The sequence below is a fragment of the Cyanistes caeruleus genome, chromosome 6, assembly GCF_971803275.1.
Source record: "Cyanistes caeruleus chromosome 6, bCyaCae1.hap1.1, whole genome shotgun sequence".
Classification (NCBI taxonomy): domain Eukaryota; kingdom Metazoa; phylum Chordata; class Aves; order Passeriformes; family Paridae; genus Cyanistes; species Cyanistes caeruleus.
In genome coordinates, this window is record NC_141706.1 from 3,278,126 (window position 1) to 3,298,212 (window position 20,087).

Consider the following 20,087-nt stretch of genomic DNA (forward strand, 5'->3'; position numbering starts at 1 on the left):
TCCTCTTCTACCTCTTCCTAAAATATTCATGGTTTCCTTGAATTTGACCCATCTTATGTAAATAAGAACATGAAAAATATTGTAGAAACACTGTTTATAAAATCAAGTTGCATTACCCTTCTGGCAATGTTTGTCAAAATATTTAAGGAAGCAAATAAGATATTTCTTATTTTCTAATTTCTAGTCTTTTTTTTTTGGTTTTGTTACTAAACACGATTTGATTTTGATAATGAGTTTAAACAATTCCTTCTTTACTCTTTTTTTGTTTAGCACTTCAGTAATGGATAAAGCAGGAGCTGGCAAGAAGGTATCCTGGTTACAGCAAAGGCTCTGACTTCTCTGCTGATAGTTTCCAAGCAGTTAACAAAGGTTAGGTTATCAAGGGTATGACAAATAGCCTTGTTATGGAAAAGGAGACTCCATTAGGCAAGACAGTCAAACCTGTTTTATCTAAATTTATTGATAAATCTAGACTCTAGATAAATTTATTCTTTTTGAAAAGCACTTAAGGTAAGATTTACAAGTATAACTGAAAAACTACAACTTCATTATTTTGGTTCCTTTGATTAGCAAACCTTTTTGTTTGGTAATTGCCCTGAAGAACAAGACTGGAAGCAGAGATAGAAAATAAGTAAATAAGTGTTGCCTGCAATGCAGAGAGTCACCAGGGAGGATATTCCTGCCTTCCTGCTCGGTACCAGCTCCAGCAGTGCAGCGACCAGGACACCACAATATCCTGGCAACAACCCCTGGAGAACAGTCAGCCCCACCACCCCTGTAAACCTGGACAAAACTGCCCTTCCCCAACATAAAAAATGAGATAAGACACAGAAGGTTTATGGTTTATGCCTTCTTTTGGCACCAAACACTCAGGCCCATTTACTGCTTCCTTTAGGAGAACTGGCTTCACAATCTGTCTTCAATTAGTTTTTATCATGGGGAAATGAACTTCTATCCATCTTGAGTGATTACCCAAAAGGAACCCTGAACTGCAAAAAGGAGAGCAAACATTGCTGTTAAATGTTATATCTACACTGGCTGGAAGATCCCAGTTTACAGGGTAATATTTTGCCCCTCTTCAAAAAACAGATATACACACACACATGTGTGAAAGCACAGGAAAGAAAAGGAGGACTGATCCAAACTTTAAGGTGAACAAATGACGTTGATAATCTCCAAAACTCATTTTTATTTGCAAAGAGAAAGTCAGTTTTAATATAATGAGTCAAAAAATCACCTTTCTTTCCAAGACCATAAAGAAACCAAGTGCTTGTGTGGGTAGCCAGAGAGGGACACATGTAAAAATATACATGATTTCTCAAAAGGGCCAAGAGTTTCTGGCCTATATAAAATCCCTACATCTCTGATCCTGCAAGGGAAACACTGTAATTATCTTGAAAAAGACATTAGCTACAATTACAAAGACAGTTCACTCACTGAAGAACAGGTGAGATAAAAAAGGTTTCTTAATGTGATGCTAGAGACTTAGAAGCATGAGGATGATCTGGTCCTTTTTATAAATACATGGTTTTCATGTTAAAACAAATGTTCACGTTCAAAACATTATGTTTTCATGTTCAAAACATTATGACAAAGGATCTTTTTTGTTAAAAGATGCAGTATTTTTTTTTCCAAGGATTGGAAAATGTATGTTCAGTATACTCATATTTCTGACACGTGAGTATAAGCTGATAAGAAAATTTGATACATTCCTTTTCTTGTTTATTTTCTGCTATAAATGTATAAACTGTTGTTACATCCTGGAGTGGTAAAATGAAAACAGAGCAAAGAAAGATTGTTCTTCTTGCTCCCTACCTCTTCCCAAAGAAAAGGAGGGTGGGGAAAAGAGATGCTTCAAAATTCAAGGAGGAAAAATGAAACTTAAGGTCTTCAAAACTAAAAAAATCAAGGGAAAAGTAAGGCTGGTCAAGGTGAATTCTAGATGCATCTAAACAAGTTATGGATTAAGTACATTCTTTGAAGAACATTAATTACATACAAAAGTAGCAGGTCTCTATCAGGGAAAAAGAAAAAACCCCACCCAAACAGGACACCACTTAGGGAACAATTAGTTCCCATCAAGATGTATGATAATTTAATCAAAAAGGTGCAATAAAAAAATCAAACCCTGAGCTTCTAAAATCTTTCTTTAGAAGGATGAGGTTGTCACTGCTCATGACCTTCATGTGGGAAGTGTGCACTGGGTCAGGTAAACCTTCCATGAGGAGTACCTGAGAGAAGGTGCCTCTTCAAATAGCTGTAGTTACAGAACTAAAACAATTTATTTCATCCTGAGCTAAACCATGATGCACTCTGCAACATTATAAATATTTAGACTGGAACACACAATATAAAACAACGTGCAAACGTTTGGAGAAGGCAGAAAAGTTTCTTTTTTTTTTAGCTAATTCCTAATTTTTGCAACTTTTGGTACTATAAAGGAGCATTATGTCTCAACAATAATACCATTCACTTATGGAAAACAGTAAACTAGACAGAACTATTAGTTTGCTCTTCCTTCTCAACCTCAGGATTAGTGACAAAAGATAAACACTCCTGGATTTAAAATACCCTACAACACATCACTGCTTTTGGTCTGCACTCCTACACAATTCAAGGGAAAACTTCATTCAGAAATATCTTTACTGATATGTACCTTGTATAGTATACCATTTAGAAAGTCATTAAATCTTCTGCAAACGTAATACAGAGACTATTAATGTAAATTCTTTCAATAATGAATGATCCCCTTTTTAAAAAATGCTTCCTTCTTTTTGAAGGATTTATCAGCTTCCACTGTTTATTTTTTGTCAATCTTCTTTTGATAACTTAAATGCAAAGAAAGAAAAAATTCAAAGAAAAAAATATTTTTAGAGGTTTTCTGAACTTCAAGTTATTTTGGTAATTTTTTTTTTTCCTTTTTAAATTTCTTTTCAGGCTGTCACTACTTTTTTAAGGTACCTTGGGTATGGTTCTATCCATAGTCTGAGAACCATATGCTTAAGAAATGACTTGCTTTAAGTAGAGGCATTCTGACTAGCCATGGCTGTCCTCCTTGTTCACTGCAACACAGAGCAAGAGCCCAGGCTCCCAGTAGGACCTTCAGGCAATTCAAGATAAGGTCTAATACAAATTGGTGATTTCAACTGGAAGGTGACTATTGTGTGACTACTTTCTTTAAAATCATTGTCTGGCTAAGCAAGGGAACAGAAAGTTTTACTATTCTACAATATATTGAAGTTAGATTTAAAAACCTGAAGCATTCAACTGATTTTCCAAACAATAGAGACAGCAAAATAATATCCCTTCCCTCCCCTTTTTAGAAAACTTTTAAAAATGAAATCATGCTGAGAGGACTGAGCTTGTTTTAATTCCTTGAGAAAAGAATGCTTCTTTCAGAATTTCATCACAGTATTTGTAAAAAATGCAGTACAATCTGCTTGTTTTCTGTAAAAGCATGAACTCATTGAGAGCAGTGAAATAACTGGTAACATTCATACATAGTATTGGATATAATTCATCATGACTAATGTGAATTAAAGAATCATAAATACAGGGATGAAAAGGACCTCAATAAGACTGACAGATGTTTACCTAGCTTGTCCTTAGAAATTTTCAGTGATGGAAATTTTACAATGCTCCTAACTTGTGTCTGCAAGACAACTTCTTGTGCAAATCATTAGGAAAACATCTCCATATTTCCAGCCTGTATTTCTGCCACTACAATTTACTGTAGCCCATGACTGCAGAAGACAGAGTTACACCCTCTGTATGTCAGCTTTTAACTCTGCTTCCATTTTTCCAACAACTTCCATTCTTCTTTTGAAGCTTTTCATCAGGGACTGTAATTTTGAAAAATTCTCCCTTCCTACCTTGTCTTAACACTGACCTAGCACAACCTTTTTAAAACAGGGAATCCAAAACCAACTACGTTTGTGGTCAGAAATGACAATAATCAAAGTTAGAAGACAAATGATCTACTGTAAAGAAAGAGACTTACACAACTCAACATTTACTACAGATTTCTAAGAGTTCACTATTTCCAGTGTGGTTTTTATTCCTCCCTGTCCCTTATGATACAGCTTTTAGACTGCATGATAATGTTTAGAATGGTGGCTGGCTGCTACTTTGGGAGCTGCCTTTACTCCCAACACCACAATTCCTTCATTTCCTCAGGAGAGGCTTCTTGAAGGAGACCCATGTTGAGGTGGCAGGGAGAGGAAAAGCAGATTAGCCATTCCAAACTCCAGCTTGATCTGACCACTTTCCTCACCTCATCACTCTGTGCTCTACCAATTTGCCAAGAAAATGACTTAAATCCAATCTTTCTGTTAGATTTAAACAAAAAAAAAAGAAAAAAGAATAGAACTCACATAGTAAGAATGATGGACTTTTATCAGGCTAGCACATAAGGACAATATCAGCATTAAAGAAGACTTATAAAATCAAATGCATAAAGTCCATTTCTTATACTATACTGATGAGTTAATTTGATTTTAATACCTGAACTAGTACTATACTAGCCATATAGTTAGTGGATTGAGACACATCATTCTCATTAGCTAGAGAAGAGAGAGTTAAATTACTCAATAACTGTAACAACACTTGCAACCTGCCAGATATTTTTTTGTTCATCCTCTATTGCTCTGCCACTAAAAATTACAAATTATAAAATTAATTCAAAAACAAAGTTGGTTCAAATATTTACTATAGAAAGAAGTTCTCTCCTTTGTCCTAAAAGTGGGTTTTTTTTACACTATTGCAAGAATTTACTTCACAAAGCAGCGACATTTGATCATGTAGCACAGAACATGAATTAGAGAGAGACTTGGCCTTGGCTTTGCTACAGCTCTATGGAAGGTGGTTCATACTGCACCTCTTTCATAAATCTGAGGTTTGATATAAGTGCACTGCAGTGGAAATCAATCCCAATGAATCCCACACTGCCTCCAGGAGCTGGCCCTATACACTGGGATCTATAAAGCTAGCATATAAATGATATAAATTATACTATTATATAAATTCAGTGACTGGGCTGGACAAAGAAATTGCTGGCCCAGCCTTAATGTTTGACTTGACTTGAAGTGTCTCCAAGAAAGATACAATGGACTTGTGTCTACAGGCTAATATGAGTCTTTGCTACTGTCACTCATTTCCTCTCAGTCTTCCTTAATTCACTACTGACAGACATAAACATAATAAGTTATTCATTCCAAGAAGAGTTTGAATAGGAAATGTTTGGTAAGACATAATTAGTGATTGTAATTTTATTCACAGTATATTGTGTTTTTCTTAGGAGAAGCTGTAGGATGTAAGAAGTAAAAGCACATCATAAACTAATCTGATCTAGCACTCTAAGCTATGTAGGTCAAGGATGGCCTGTCTCCTAAGCCCTAAAAACTGCAGCTATCCTTTTAAGACTGAGAGCCACCTGACAAGCCCATCTCTGAGCTCAGGGAGGATTCTCATCCAGACAGGAATAGCTCTCCCCAGTCCCCACACTCGGCTGTCACTAGGGCTGGGCTGAAGCAGCTGAACCTAGGCTGACAGCCTCGGCTGTCCTAGTAACGTCTGCCTTGATTGTCACTGCCAACCTGCTCCCTCCCCCAGCTGGGAGCAGAGCTCTGAGCTGTCCCTGTGCCACTCCAGGCGTGTGGCACCGAGTGGGACCCATAACCCAACTGCTCCTGACCCCCCTCCACCACCACAGAGGTTTTCACAGCGAGCCTGATGCAAAAATGTCCTTTCCTGCCAATACTCAAAATCTATTTACACACAGCAGCAGCGTGGTATTGAAACTTACCATGCCTTCATTTTAGGCTCGAAAGACAATTCTTCATGGAGGTAAAAACTGTGCCATTTTACAGACTGACATAGTTCTGGAGACATTTTTTTAGAAACATCATAATAATGGCCAAACTTTGTATATGTTGTTGGGCTGGCCTGTGGAAACAACAATACTGATTACAACCTTAAACTATTATCTGTCAAAATAAAGTAATTAACTAGGAATACATGTCAAACCTCTGGTTTTTCCCCATTCAGCTTAAATTAAAGCTTCAAGTACAAAAACATTATAATATTTACTAAATTTTCATTCCCTTGTTGTCATGCTTGAATGTGAATTTTTCACACAGAATTCAACCTTTACTATGCCAGGTTGGAGTACCAAAGTGCAGCCAGATAATTAAAATAATGTATTTTTGCACATGTTCTAGACAAATGACCACAAATTTGCAAAAGCCAGGTCTATGAAATGGGCAGAACATCATGTGTTCCGCCTCTTAGATTTTTCAGTCTCTGACAACTCTATGGTGCTACAGAAATATTTTCAGCTCACCTGGAAAATGTTTCCCTTTATTTAATAATCAGTGAAAAAAACAAATTATTGCATCTTCATGAAAGTAATTTTTATAGAAAAATAGGAAATAGTTTAAAACTATTTTTAATTCCTTGAAAATTGAATAAACAGTAGGTTGAGCATTACACGCAATAACTATGATTTGCCATAATGAAGATATGTTTCCCTCAGATCTTAATTTTGATATATAAAACATCATAAACCAAATTGAACATATACCTGGGCAGGAAAAACACATTTTGAACATGTTGTACATAGTAAATAGAGGAAATAAATGCATCTGTTTGTTCCACATTAATGGCATTCAGAATAGAACCTGCAACATTATTTGAATTATACATGTAAAGTCAGCCTCTCCAACACCCCAGATTATTATAGCATAGAAAAAAAATAAATAGATATAATATAATAATAATAAAATATAATATAAATATATTATTTATATTCAATATTTAATTTATATATAAAGATATAAAATATTCAAGCAGATACTATTATATCAAAAGTTTATTAAACTGTTATGATTAATTAGAATGATTTGATTTAAGGTAAATATTTGGAAATTACTTGGCTAATAGTTGTTAGGCCTGGTCAGTTATCAGAGAATATCAACAGTAACAATAACACAACAGTTTTCTGAGAATAACCAACGAAACCCAAACTTTTAATTAAAAGAAATAATTAGTTTTTAATTTAAAAAACCCATGGAATTGCTTATGATTATGTAGTCATCAGAGGCATGCCAGTTTTACAAAAAAAAATTAAAAGTGGAAAAGCAAGGTCTCTAAATCAATGTATCACTTTATTTGTTGGTATCTGATTTTTAAAGCTGGCAGTTCAATAAAACAAAACATTCTATCAAAATTTAAATATTTTTATTGTAAAATGTAACTTTATTCAAAACAAGGATTCTGAAAGCAATTTAAACAGGGGCTGTTCTTTGGCCTATAATCTATTCTTTATCCGGATTACAGATCAGAATGTTTTTACTGCAATCTCTGCCAGAGCTCATCTTTTTATTGTGTACTTCCAAGCCCCCTTAATGTTTTAGAAAGGCCTTGACTAACTGAACTTTGATCTGATGTCTTCATTGAGGAAAGCTCCAGGTTGCCCATTTCAGATGCAAATCCTTAGTGAGGCCCAATAGAGTTTAGTAAAGACAGCAAAAAAGAAGAAACAAGAAGTTTCCAGGATCCTCTTTGAGAATCCTGAGGCACATTGGTGTCCTTAATCCACCCCGCTGCATGGATTAAGGTAGGTGATAACCTCTCTTGGTTCCAAAGAATGAGCACAGCGCCTACAAACTGGGTGGAGCCTGGGATTTGGCACTAATAAACCCCCATAAAAGCCATAAAAGCTGGGTCCATGTCAGAGGGCCCTGAATAGGCCTCAGTGTCCCGCATTCCCAGGCTTAGCGGGAAGCTCGCGGAAAGCCTACCTGAATCAAGTAAGCATGAATAATCTGCCTTAGCACAGCGCCCAGCACACACTCGCCATCCCTCTCAAGTTTGAGCTGATGAATTTATCAGCGGGCTGGAGGCTCAGGCCAGCTCTTTCCCGGATTCCTGTTTTGCACAAGGAGAAATACGCTAAATTGTCAGCGAGCAGAGCGCGCTTTCATGCGACCGTCTGCTGTTAATGTTTCTAATTGCAATACTAATGTGCTAGAAATCTCAGATTTAGGATGAATCAAGGCAGAAAATTGATTTCATGCTGTGACAGTTTATATATTGCCCCAAGAACATAAGCAGTTCATTCAAAAAAAAAAAAAAAAAGAAGAAAAATAAATTCACACTGTCTTGCATTGCAAATCAGGCTCTCCATATAATCAAAAGTTTAAAATAAATTCACCTCTGATACAGATGTAAGTAACAAACTGGTAAAGGCACATCAAGCATAACAAGGCCTTTCACTCCAACAGATTTTTTATAAATCTTCTATTTTTTTCTGATGCAAGGTATGTGCAATATGTAGAGAGAAACTGTGACAGCTGTGAAGTGCACTAATACAAATACCATGCATTAGAACAAAAATGAGGTACCTGGCTAATCTAAACAGGGTCTAATAAATGGAAAGGGAATATCTAAACTACCCATCAAAACCTATTGTTACACAGTGACCAAATTAACCATCAAAAATACCACGAAGATATCTTTAGCTCAGCATTCTTTCTCTGTGTTTAGCCAGAAAATGGACAGAAAAGTTTCTGCTACCATGGTTAGAGTTCTAGCAGAAAACAAAGCTAATTTTCCTCTTTCAGAGTTGAAACTACTTGACATTAGTTTTGGAAAATACACTGGCATATTTGTTCAATCAGTTTGGAAAATATGCCTTGAAATTTTATTCAACATTGGTTTTTACCAGCAAAGGAACATTGAAAGAAGGAATCACAACCAAAGTTGTTCATTAAATTATTAAATTCAATTAAATTCAACTAAATGTATTGTTATGGGTAGCAAGGCAGTATCAGATTTTTTCCTCAATGGAGTATAATCACCAATCCAATTAACACAGAACACAGTCAAAATTTTTTGGTAACTTCAGTATAAAATATAGAAAAATATCAATTTTAAACAATTTTTTCACCAATTACAATGTCCTGAGGAATTTTAAGTATAGGTAGTTTAAGACTGATACTTTTGTGTGTTTTAATTTTTGAATAAATTTAACGTACACACAAAAATATTGTACCTCAACCACTGAGAATGATCAAAAACTCAAAAAGCAACAATAACAAGGGAAACTCTCCCCAAAAGACTGACCATCTTATTCCATCTTGTATAATCAATTTGCAATAATCAAGGGCACGTACATCACACATTTACAAGAAATATTACGTTAGTGGAAGAAGTGTTTACTGCTATGAAATTAAAGAAGATGAATGCACACCCAACCAAATCTTTTAAAAATAATTTTTCTATTTTTTTAGGACATCAGAATACAATTTGTTAACAACATTCAATTGTTTTCATATCAATGTACAAAGAACTCTGCTAGATTTTAAAACAGACAAATTATTTTGGGGATGGTTCAGAGTGGCACAGCAAGCTCCACAATAATAAAATTGATGAGATTATATGATTACCCTGGAGGCTGTTTGATTTGGCATGTCACCATATATAAGTCTTTTCTGACACAACTATATAGCCATGTCTGTGCAATTTCACAGAAAACCAAACATGCCAAGCCTTGTAAGATCATTTTGTCACATTCCAATTATGTTTTTAAGAATACAGCTGAACTTCCTAGGCAGGTATGACTACATCTAAACCAGAATTTTAAAATTCAGACTAAAATGTATAGACAAAACCAGGATTTCATTCTGAATTGTCAGAAATGCTGTAATTTTGTTAAAGATTGGATGTGCCACTGGATTAAATAAGAAAGTAAGAAAGTCAGCCATGGGGGATTGATCATTCACAAAACACTAACAACTGTAAACTCTGAAAGACTGACCACTGAGCTTCTTTCTTACATTGTCCCTGCACAGTGATTAGTTTCCAGTGACAGTGAAGCTGATATAATCTCAAGTGCTTGCTTTAGTTGTTATGCACATGGATAAGCAGGTCAACAGCTTGCTTCAACACACTACTTTCACTGCAGACACCTAGTAAGTCGTGCTGATTAAACCTACTTAAGTAATTTGTGTACAACTAAATTTGGGCCAAGTTTGTAAGTGAGCACATTATCCAAACTTTCATAAAAAGCTGTCTCAATTTAATAATACTCATTGAAAAATCCCATGGAACTTAATTTTTTTTTTCAATTTAAAATTAATATTGCCTGTGCTGAGTTTTAGAGTACCTGCAAACTCTCAAATTCCCTCTCTTTTTGTATCACTAGTAATTAAAACATTCAGTGGTGTTGTTTTCCCTCAAGAGGCAATCCTGTAACAATACCCATTAGGAGTTCTGTTGTCTAGATTCTACTGAAAATAATTTGCTTCTCAAATTAATTTTGAGTGCAAGAGGAAAGCAGAAAATAGCTGTTACCTCCATTTTTGGTAAATTTTGGTAGCGCCAGGCTATTTTCATAGAATCCTGAGAATCCTCAGACTTAGCTGCTGCTTCATCTCCCAATTCCTTCCCATAGGTATCATCAAGCAAAGGGGCTGGAAGTTCCTACAGGTAGAATGCAAAAGAATGTCAGCTATCTACAGTAGAAATGGCAGTTCAGATTTTTATCCACACCCCCCTCCAGCTAGATCGTACAGTTATCTGAGTATAATGGGAAGCTGTAAAATCTGTAACAAAGCCTGATTAAAATAACTCTTTGGAAAGACTGGCTCCACTAATACAGAGCAGGAAAAAAACCCCATGCAATTGTTATTGGAAAAATGAATTCTAGAAGTAAAAGAAAGAATGCAGAATGGAAATACCACATTTTATGCTCTACTTCATCTTGAGCAGGACCCATATTCCTTTTTTTGTAATCTTTCTTTAAATGTTGATCTCCTAAATTACTCCATTGCTGAGAGCAGGCAAGCTCCCTGCATAGCAAATTTAAGCCTATTTTGACATAAGATCTTTGTCAGCTCCTGTAAATCTTTCAGAAGTATCCAACAGACCACAACAGACACCAGCTGAAAGATACACTAACAGGATGGTTTGAATTTTCTCTTCTGCTAACCATTAGGCATGATATCTAGCCAAGATGGATATCTCATGGACACAAACACAGGAAAAGAAGGGGGGAATACTTAATTCTGGATTTTTTTGATGTTTCTAATGTACACTTTCTGCCTTTGCTGCATTGCTGAAAAAGCAAACACCACATGATGAATTCAGAATTCAAGCAATGGGCTTCTACACCTACCGGAGAAATAAAGTGCAATGAAGTTTTCTGATCCAACTTTATCACACTCATCCCTGTAAGCTGGAGGGCACAGAATCTCTGTCTGCTTAAAACAGGGCAAAACTTAGGTCAAAAATGTATTTTCATTGAGCAAAGACTCTTGAGGAAGCACTGTGATATGCCTCAAGGGTTAAACTCACATAGAGCTAGCCAGTATCTCTATTAGACACATATAAAAAGCAGATTTGAAAACTTTAGAAGAATCTTGATTCAAGGATGGGGCACACATCAATCACTGCCCACAGGCAGGGCTTAAACACATCCATTTTGGGTTTAAATACATCCATTTTGGGTTTAAACATGTCCATTTTGGGTGTAGTGTTACACTTATTTAATATTAACACAGGAGAGAAAACCTGTATATGGTGTTACACATAGGCTTACAAACAATACATGCTTTGTTTCTTTTCCATAAATTAACATGGTATCTATAATTATTGAAAAAAAAAAAAGAGATTTCAGATAGTTGCTTCTGTCTCTTTCAGGTGTTGGACACTAAACTCTCTGAGGCAGCAGGCAATGGAAGTTATGAAAACTTTTATAACTTTATTAAGTTGCAGAAATAGAAAAACTTTATCTATGTGTTTCAACAGCTCAGCAAAAGACACAAAGCACACATTTTAGCAAGTTACTTTATTTCTTTTGCTTTTACAAATGAACTGTAAAAGCCTGGTAATGACTGTTCATGAGAATGATTATGTACAGTTATATTTTCAGATTTCTTACACCTTAAAAAATACACTTGCATAAAGTAAACTCATTACTATGGTTGTTAAAATTAGGCTTTCTGGGTAGGAAAGCTATAAGAAGATGAAAATTTTGGTTTAGTATTTACAGTTTTCTTTAAATTTACAGAATTACAGCTGTTTTAGTAAAAAAAAAAAATAAATAATTACTTTAGTCAAGAGTTCCATTACATCTACCCAGCAAGAGAGCAGGGAAGAAAGCTTTCAAATCAAAGATTTCTGACAGATAGTACAAAATGAAAACAGAACACTGTACTGAAAGGTTTTGAGCAAGTATAAGTACAAAGTTGAGCTGACAAGCACCCTGATGCATTTCACATAAATGCAGACACAAATCATTTGCATTTACTTCTAAAAGCATTATATAAAGTATTTTTCTAAAAAAAAAAAAAGAAAAAAAAGATGCTACTTTGAAATTTTAATTTTATAACTCAGTTATCCTCAACAGATCTAATCAATTTTATTTTCCAGTTGAAGTGTTATTTTGAAAACCCATACTGAACAGTTAAACCATTGTACAAATTAAATTTCCTCATACAGTTATTCATAGATTTAAACTACCTATCATAAAAAGGTCTTTCTTTTTCAGTGAGGAGCTGCTGAGACTTGATCATCTCCAAAATATTCCTCAATTAATAGTAAAAAAAACCCAAAACCAAACCAACTTTCATTTAAAAAAGTTTTGCAAAAAAGTAATTTGAAGGCCCAAACAACATTCCCAGGTCAACTTGCTCCCAGGTAACTTCTTGTAGTGGTGGATAATCTGTGTTTTTTTCTGAAAACATGCACCTGCCAGAGCTCATGAAATCTTGCTTGAACATTTCATCAAACTCCCTGAGCTTGCTCCTGTTTCAGACACCACCACTAAATGAAGAATTTGCTACCTCACCCTGCTGTAATGTTATTGGGCAGCTTTCACATCATCTGTAAAAGCAAAAGCCAGGAAAAGTCATATTGTACAATTCTCCTTCCTGGAGGTAAAGAAGAAAACAGCATTAATAGTTCTTAAAGCTATTTAATATTTTTCTCCCATAGAATGACTGCAAATGCCTGTCATTTGTGCTGCTGGTTCATTGTTTTTATGTAGTAATTGGGAAAGTCAAATTTGAGACAGGGACATTAACTACATAAATTTGTGTATTTTACACATCAAATATATTTTATGCTGAAAAAAGAACAGAGTTCAAGACAATACAGGTTCTCCAAGTATTATTGATGAAGTATAAGCTGCTTAAATGTAACACTGAGAAAAAGTTCCTGCCTTCCAGTCAGAGGACAAAACCTTCTTCCATGGCCCTCTGTGGCAGAGAGACACCAGAAATCCCAGCTGCTGCCACCCCAGAAAGTCACTCCAAAACAATCACACACACACACTATCAGTGCAACACAATTAGGCACTGTGGTGTGTCTTTACCACTGCTAAGAACGAAACAGATTAAGAGATCAAGGAAAAATGGTTTCACCTGAAGCTGATAAAAGATTTTGGTTGTCAGAGATGAAAATCCATCTAAGTATTCATCTCAAACAGCCTCTTTTTTTTTTTTTTTTGGCCAATGTAGCTTGCTTTTAATTTCTAACACAATAGTTTTTATTTTGAAAGAATAAAAAACAACTTCTGACAACAGAAAGGGATTTAAACATGACAAAATTCACACAAAGCACCACGAGAAAGCCACGACTCCATCATGAGCAGTGAGCACAAGCATCAGCTTAGGTCTGGTTTATGCTGCCTGGTCCCTTGCTGTCCCAGGAGCACTCAAAGAACTCTCTGAGACCAAGAACAACTCTTGCATCCTAAGCTGCTTTTCCAAAATGCCTTTGCCTAATAACTACTATGTTCAGACGTTTCTCAGATGTACCAGGTTCTTGTCCCTGAGCAAGAATCAAGGGACACTGAGATTTAAGACATTTCTGGGGCTACTACATCTCACAGCCACGAAATTTTTGTGGCCAACACTCTGCTCTAAAGCAAACATATTCTGAATCATAATTTTAAATGTGGTGGTTGTGAACTACATGGCCTCTGAGGAGGCTTTCTACATAATAATCTGCAGGCTGGAGTAGGTGCTCTGCCTTTGGATATTTTGAAAACCAACTGCCTGAGCTCAACCTGTTAAATATATTCCAAGATGCACAGATAGGGGGAAAAGAAATTCCAATCCTATTCATGGTCAGAGTATATCTGTAATTTCATTAAATTCTATATAAAAAATAACAAGCAGAGCTAATAAAGATTGTTTACCTCCAGATTTGCATCCCAAACTTTATCACTGTTTATTCCAGCTTCAAATACCCTCAATTTTCACCAAACTGTATGAAAGAGAGGCAGAACATGCAGGCACAGTTTGAAGGGATGTCTGTGTTCACTAGAAGCCAACATGCCTTCATCAGCCTGCCTGAAGACTCAACAAAATGGTCCCTGTTTTTCCTTAGGATGTGTTGATTCATGTATGCCAGTCCTTAATTCAAAATTAAAATTAACTTTTTAACTAGAACTTTGTATAAGGACATTTGGAGAGAGCTTAAAATTGTGTTGTAGGCTTGGGACTGGGGAGAAATACAGCCATAGAAAGGTTGAATCAACTTATTTTATGGGCAATATTGAAAATATTGAAATGATCCATGCATTTCTTCTTTTCTTCATATCTGCTTTTATTCTTCACAGTAACTAAAATTGGAATAAAAGGCTTTCCCTTCTTCTGACACTGGTAATTAAATGCTATTGTTTCTTTCAAGAAAATAATTGTTTCCAAAGTTGACCATGCTTGGGTGACACAGAAAACCTCAGTGTGAGAGACTCCATTTGTCTTTACACAGATAAATCCTCAAAAATAAAGGCTGGATGTTTGGATCTGTACTTCACAACTCCTCAGCGTCATGAAAAGTTGCATTACTGTCCAAGAGCTACATCATTTAGGATTTAATGAATTTATGTTCTTGGAAGCAAAATCAGAATTTCAGAAGAACATAGTATTACCAAAATATGTAGAATTTATCTACAAAACTTCACCCAGAATTTGGAAATAAAAATGTTATCTAACAATGGACCCAGAAAAGGAGAGTTGGGCTATCAGCCCATAATCTCTCTATTTAATCTATTCTTGCTGAAAAATATCTCAGCTCCCACATCACAGAGTTTAGAAAAGCTTTGGGACTGACAATTTTGTGGCATCAGTGTGTCAACTTCTGAGAACTGTTACATTCTCCCAGGCTAAAAAAAGACAAATCTTTCATAAGGTATGTAAAAAAACAAAGCATGTAGCAGTGCATTAGTTAAAATAAGAAAAAAAAAACCAAAACCATACAGCATTTCTTGGGGTCAACTAAAATACAAGTCTTTGCTATGCAGCACGAAAACACAAAAAGGCAGACAAGTGCTAAAGTTATTAAGGGCAGTTTGACTGGAGAGAAGGAAGCTTGTTGCTTTTTTTAAAATAAAAATATAAAAAAAAAAGTTTGGGAGAAAAAAAATTGGTTTTCTGAAGCGGGCATAGTAAATGACAAGGCAATTAAAATAATTTCATTCCCTGCAAACCAAGCTATGAAGGTTTTACTGCAAAGATGGAATAATTTATTTCAGTAATAAACCTTTTATCTTTGCAATAAACTGGTGGATGACCTGTATCTGCCAGCAATCCAGGTCCTTCTGTGTTTGCTGCCACATTACTTCGCCTGCCTTGTTTTGGCAGATGCACGAAGCAAAATCAGATTCTAACAGTTTGACCTCTCTCACTTCTTATGCTCTCTAGGGGATAATAAAATCCAAGATACAATCCCACAGCAGTTAATGAAGCTTAACCTCACACCCTCTTAATTACCAATGCATTACACCAACTATGGGCATCATACTCCTCTCTAAGCTATTTTACAATTCTAAAGAAGTACTACTGTGCTATTATTTAGCAACATAATCCAAGCTGTATGTGAAATCCCTCTTATATGAAATCCTTTGATCCTTACGGGTTTCAATAACTGTATAATTAATAGCACTTAAGAATTTAAAACATTATCTATTTATGTATCAATAAATCTGGTTTTCACATGGGTTTATGCAACTATTTTGAAGTGCAGTTATTATCACAAATATGATGAAAGACATGAAATAAAAAAATTCTTAAGGGAGTACAATTCACTGTTGATCTGTAACAACAACATTTAAATAGCTTAAATTCACATGAATTTAAGGCTGTTTTTCATCCTGTTAATTTTTAGTATTTAAAGGACACCAGATGGTAAGTCAGGAAAGGTAAATATTTTCTTTTCAACAATGTAATATATAAATGTCAGTTTAAAGGGCCCTACTCCCAAAACAGGGGGAGGATTCCATTTTGATTATAAATACTTGTGAATACAAGGTGTATTGTTAAACAACATAAATGAATGGATACAGAATTTTGTTTTTCTTTCAGCAGTCCTTAGACAACAACTTATTTCCATCTCCAGGTAAGGCTGGTCTACAGAAATTTTTCTTTGACATTCAGAAAGACCTAATGGGTGTCAGGCCAGGGTAAATGAGAATTGTGTGAACAGAAACAGGAAGCAATATTCCTCTATTTGAGGAAATAAGAAAAGCCAGTTGCAAGTACTCTTAGTGGTATATTTTTAACCCATGAGGATATATTCTGTACTTCACATACACAGAAGTAAACCCTACAGTAAAGACACAGAATTCTTGCTGTAACTCCCTTGCACTATGGCTGCATTTCACATTTAAACCCAGAGATGCCTATCAGACAATCGGATGATTTTTTTAAATTTCACCTTTTTCTGAATCAATTAATGAAGGTTTAAGTATGTGACAGATAAATACAGTAGAGAATGAGAAAGTAAAATTATGTGAAGGAACTGAGTGTCCTTGTTCCAAACTCTGTAAACTCTGCTGCAGTGTATAATGCACTAGCCTAAGCCTGAAGAGAGTTTATTCATGAAAACTTCAGAGATGAGCACTGGAAGCAATATTTCATTAACTGAGCAAAGCAGCTCTACACAGTTATCAACAGATTTGTTAAACAGATATTGGTGGACATTGAAACCTAAAATTTAGGTTTTATCACTTTTATGATACATTTAAAAGGACAATTAAGATGTGTGCTTAAAAGACCTGTAAGTTCAGAATTAAGATGATGAAAGAAAATTTCTTTAATGAATAGACAAGGATTGGCAGATAAGAAACCAGAAATTTAAACCAAACATTCATTTTCTCTGGTTCTAGAAAATCTTTTTATTAGTTTGGTCTGAACATTTGACAAAGATGAAGATTTAAGCTTTAGAGTTTGCAGAGAGGGTACTGCTTAAAAAGATTTATTTCTTTTTTAACAGAAGAACATTTTTTTCAAGTGTCTCTTTCACACCTCTACAACTTCTATGTCAAGATTGTAACACAGTTCATAACGGAGAAAATTGCACATTACAATATAATTAAATATTTGCATTTTAGCAATGAAAAACATAAAACAGATTTACCCAATGTGCAAGTAAGAAAAGTAAACAGATGAGCAAGAACTACACAATATAGAAATTAAATTTTTCAACTCATCTGCCAGGCTTAGGCTCAACCCTCATCTTTGTGCTAGCACAAGACTTCAGAAAGAGAGGTAGGTAGTAGGAAAGTTCACTTCTGTAACTGTAGTTGGATTTGTGTGTAAGAAGTCCCACCATTTAACAGCATGCAGCACCTGAATCACTGCAAGCTCCTGCATTTTGAAAATACAATTAGGAAAAAAGAATAGGAATGAAGCCCTATTTGCACATATATTTTTACCTTTTGAGGTATTAAGCTTTTAATTTCTGAGCATCTAAAAATGTCAGATGACTGAAAAAACACCTCAAGCATTGATATACAGCTTCTCTCCCAATACCAGATAGCAAAGAGCAAAAAAATAGAATAGCACTATTTGAAAATGGCCACCAGCCAGACAATTTCTTCCAGGTTTGCATTTTTCCTTTAGACAAAACAATGGTTTAGAATCATATCCATGAGGGAAAAATAGAAGCATCATGGCTGAATGTACTTCTCTGAAGTAAAAAAGTCCATGTAGACAGCTATGGTTTTTTTCATGGCATTGTTTGCACACACAATAATACAGCAGCTCCATGGTTTTTACTGTTGTTGTTCTTTTAAATAAATAACAATAATAAAATAAAATGGAAATAATAAAATAAAATGGAAATAATTAAAGTTCATTTTGCTAGGTTCTTCCTATATTCACTTCTTCATTAGGAAAAGAGTAAATGAGCACTTTCTGTTCTTCAGGCCTGCCCACTCTGTTGAAGGTAGAACTTTTATAGTCTTCCCAAATTACATATTTTAAGCAAAATGCTCTTTAAAATATACTTTAACTTTTTCTTAGAGACCTGTTCAGCTTAGGAACTTTCAAAAATAGTGTTCTTGGAGGGGTTTTTGGTTTTTTTTATGTTGTTCCTACTGTTTTTTTTCTCAATAGCCATTATAGTTGCCCACATGCCCCTCCCAGCTTCATCACCATGGGAAGCTGCATCTTCCCTTTTCACTGTGACACCCTTTATTCTCTCTTTTGTAAGAGAACCTCCAAAAGGCAATCTCAGCTGAGTGCAGCAGCATCCTGTAATAAAATTCCCATTTGAAAACAGAAATTCCATTGAAAGGCAATAATCAAACATGGTGCTAAGCTTTTCCACAAGAGATGACAAAACAGTTCTGGACAGCAGTTCTGAACCTCACACTCTTCCACCTCAGGCCCCAGGTACCAAATGGAATGGTCACTGAGAGCACAGGCCACAGGTTAAATGTGGTGCTACAGGGGATGCTGGTTTGTTTTCTAGCACAAGAATGACCTGTAAGTCTTCCTTACAAGACAAATCATAGAATCATAGAACGTTTTGTGTTGGAAGGGACCTTAAAGATCATCTAGTTCCAACTCCTTTGCCATGGGCAGAGACTCCTTCCACTAGACCAGGTTGCTCAGAGCTCCATCCAGCCTGGCCTTGGACACTTCCAGGGATGGGGCAGCCACAGCTTCCCTGGGCAACTGTGCCAGTGCCTCAGCACCTTCACAGGGAACAATTCCTTCCCAATATCCAATTTAAGTCTGCCTCTGACAATTTAAAGTCACTTCCCTTTGCTCTGTCACTATACTGCTCTTGTGAAAAGCCCCTCTCCAGCTCCCTTGCAGCTCATTTAGGCACTGGAAAGCTGCTGGAAGGTTCTCCCAGTGACCCAAATTCTCAGTTTGTCTTTACAGGAGAGGTGCTCCATCCCTCTGAGCATCTTTGTGGCCTCCTCTGCACTCAGTCCAGCAGGTCTGTGCCCTTTCTTGTTGGGGTCCCCAGAGCTGGATGCAGAGCTCCAGGTAGGATCTGAGCAGAGCAGAGGGGCAGGATCCCCTCCCTTGCCCTGCTGCCCACGGAGCTCTGGATGCATCCCAGGGCACATTTGGCTTTCTGGGCTGTGAGTGCACCTTGCTGGGTCCTGTGGAGCTTCCTGACAACCAACGACCCCAAGCCCTTCTCCTCAGGGCTGTTCCCAATCCATTCTCAGCCCAGGCTGTGTTTGTGCTGGGTATTGCCCCAGCCCAGCTCAGGACCTGGCTCTTGGCCCTGCTGAACTCCATGAGGTTCTCCCGAGGCTGTCCAGGCTGTCAGTGCCCCTGTGGATGGCATCCCTGCCCTCCAGGGTGCCCACTGCAGCACACAGCCTGATGTTGTCAGCTCAGCATCTTCCATCCCACTTTGCACAGGCTCCACAGGAAAAGCAACTTAACAGAGTAATCCTTATTGTCAAGGTAAGCTATGAATAATCCATTTTTTTCCTCATTAAAACCTGTGAGAATCAGTTCTACCCTCCAGCCTAAATAAAATAATTAGGAATAAAGGCAAAGAAATTCTTTTATAGGCAGTTTAGGCAGTTGTAGAATTTTATTGCCAAACCTGAAGTAATTTTACTATTAAATAAATTTTCCATTTACCAATCCAAGCAGTTTTATTTTATGATCAGTCACAGAAGTTACCATGTAATTTCTTATATTATATACTATTCCCAGTATTTATGCCCCTAGAGTAAAAAGTTGCCTTTTTTTTGAAGAACATAGAGTGAACAGAAATGCTCTCAAATGTTTAAAATACTTTCTAAAAACCAGCATGTATATAGT

At 36.1% G+C, this 20,087-nt stretch overlaps 1 protein-coding gene across 5 annotated transcripts in view; it reads right to left on the reverse strand.

The window, feature by feature from the left end:
* Positions 1–20,087, reverse strand: part of ELP4 (elongator acetyltransferase complex subunit 4) — a 136,370-nt gene that overhangs the window by 99,849 nt on the left and 16,434 nt on the right. For all 5 annotated transcript variants that reach the window (XM_086892581.1, XM_086892580.1, XM_086892578.1 and 2 more), the window contains exons 4-5: positions 10,354–10,482; positions 5,804–5,943 (exon numbers count right to left, since the gene is read on the reverse strand). In XM_086892581.1, coding sequence (XP_086748707.1) covers positions 5,804–5,943; positions 10,354–10,482 — 269 coding nt within the window. The remainder of the gene's footprint in view (positions 1–5,803; positions 5,944–10,353; positions 10,483–20,087) is intronic.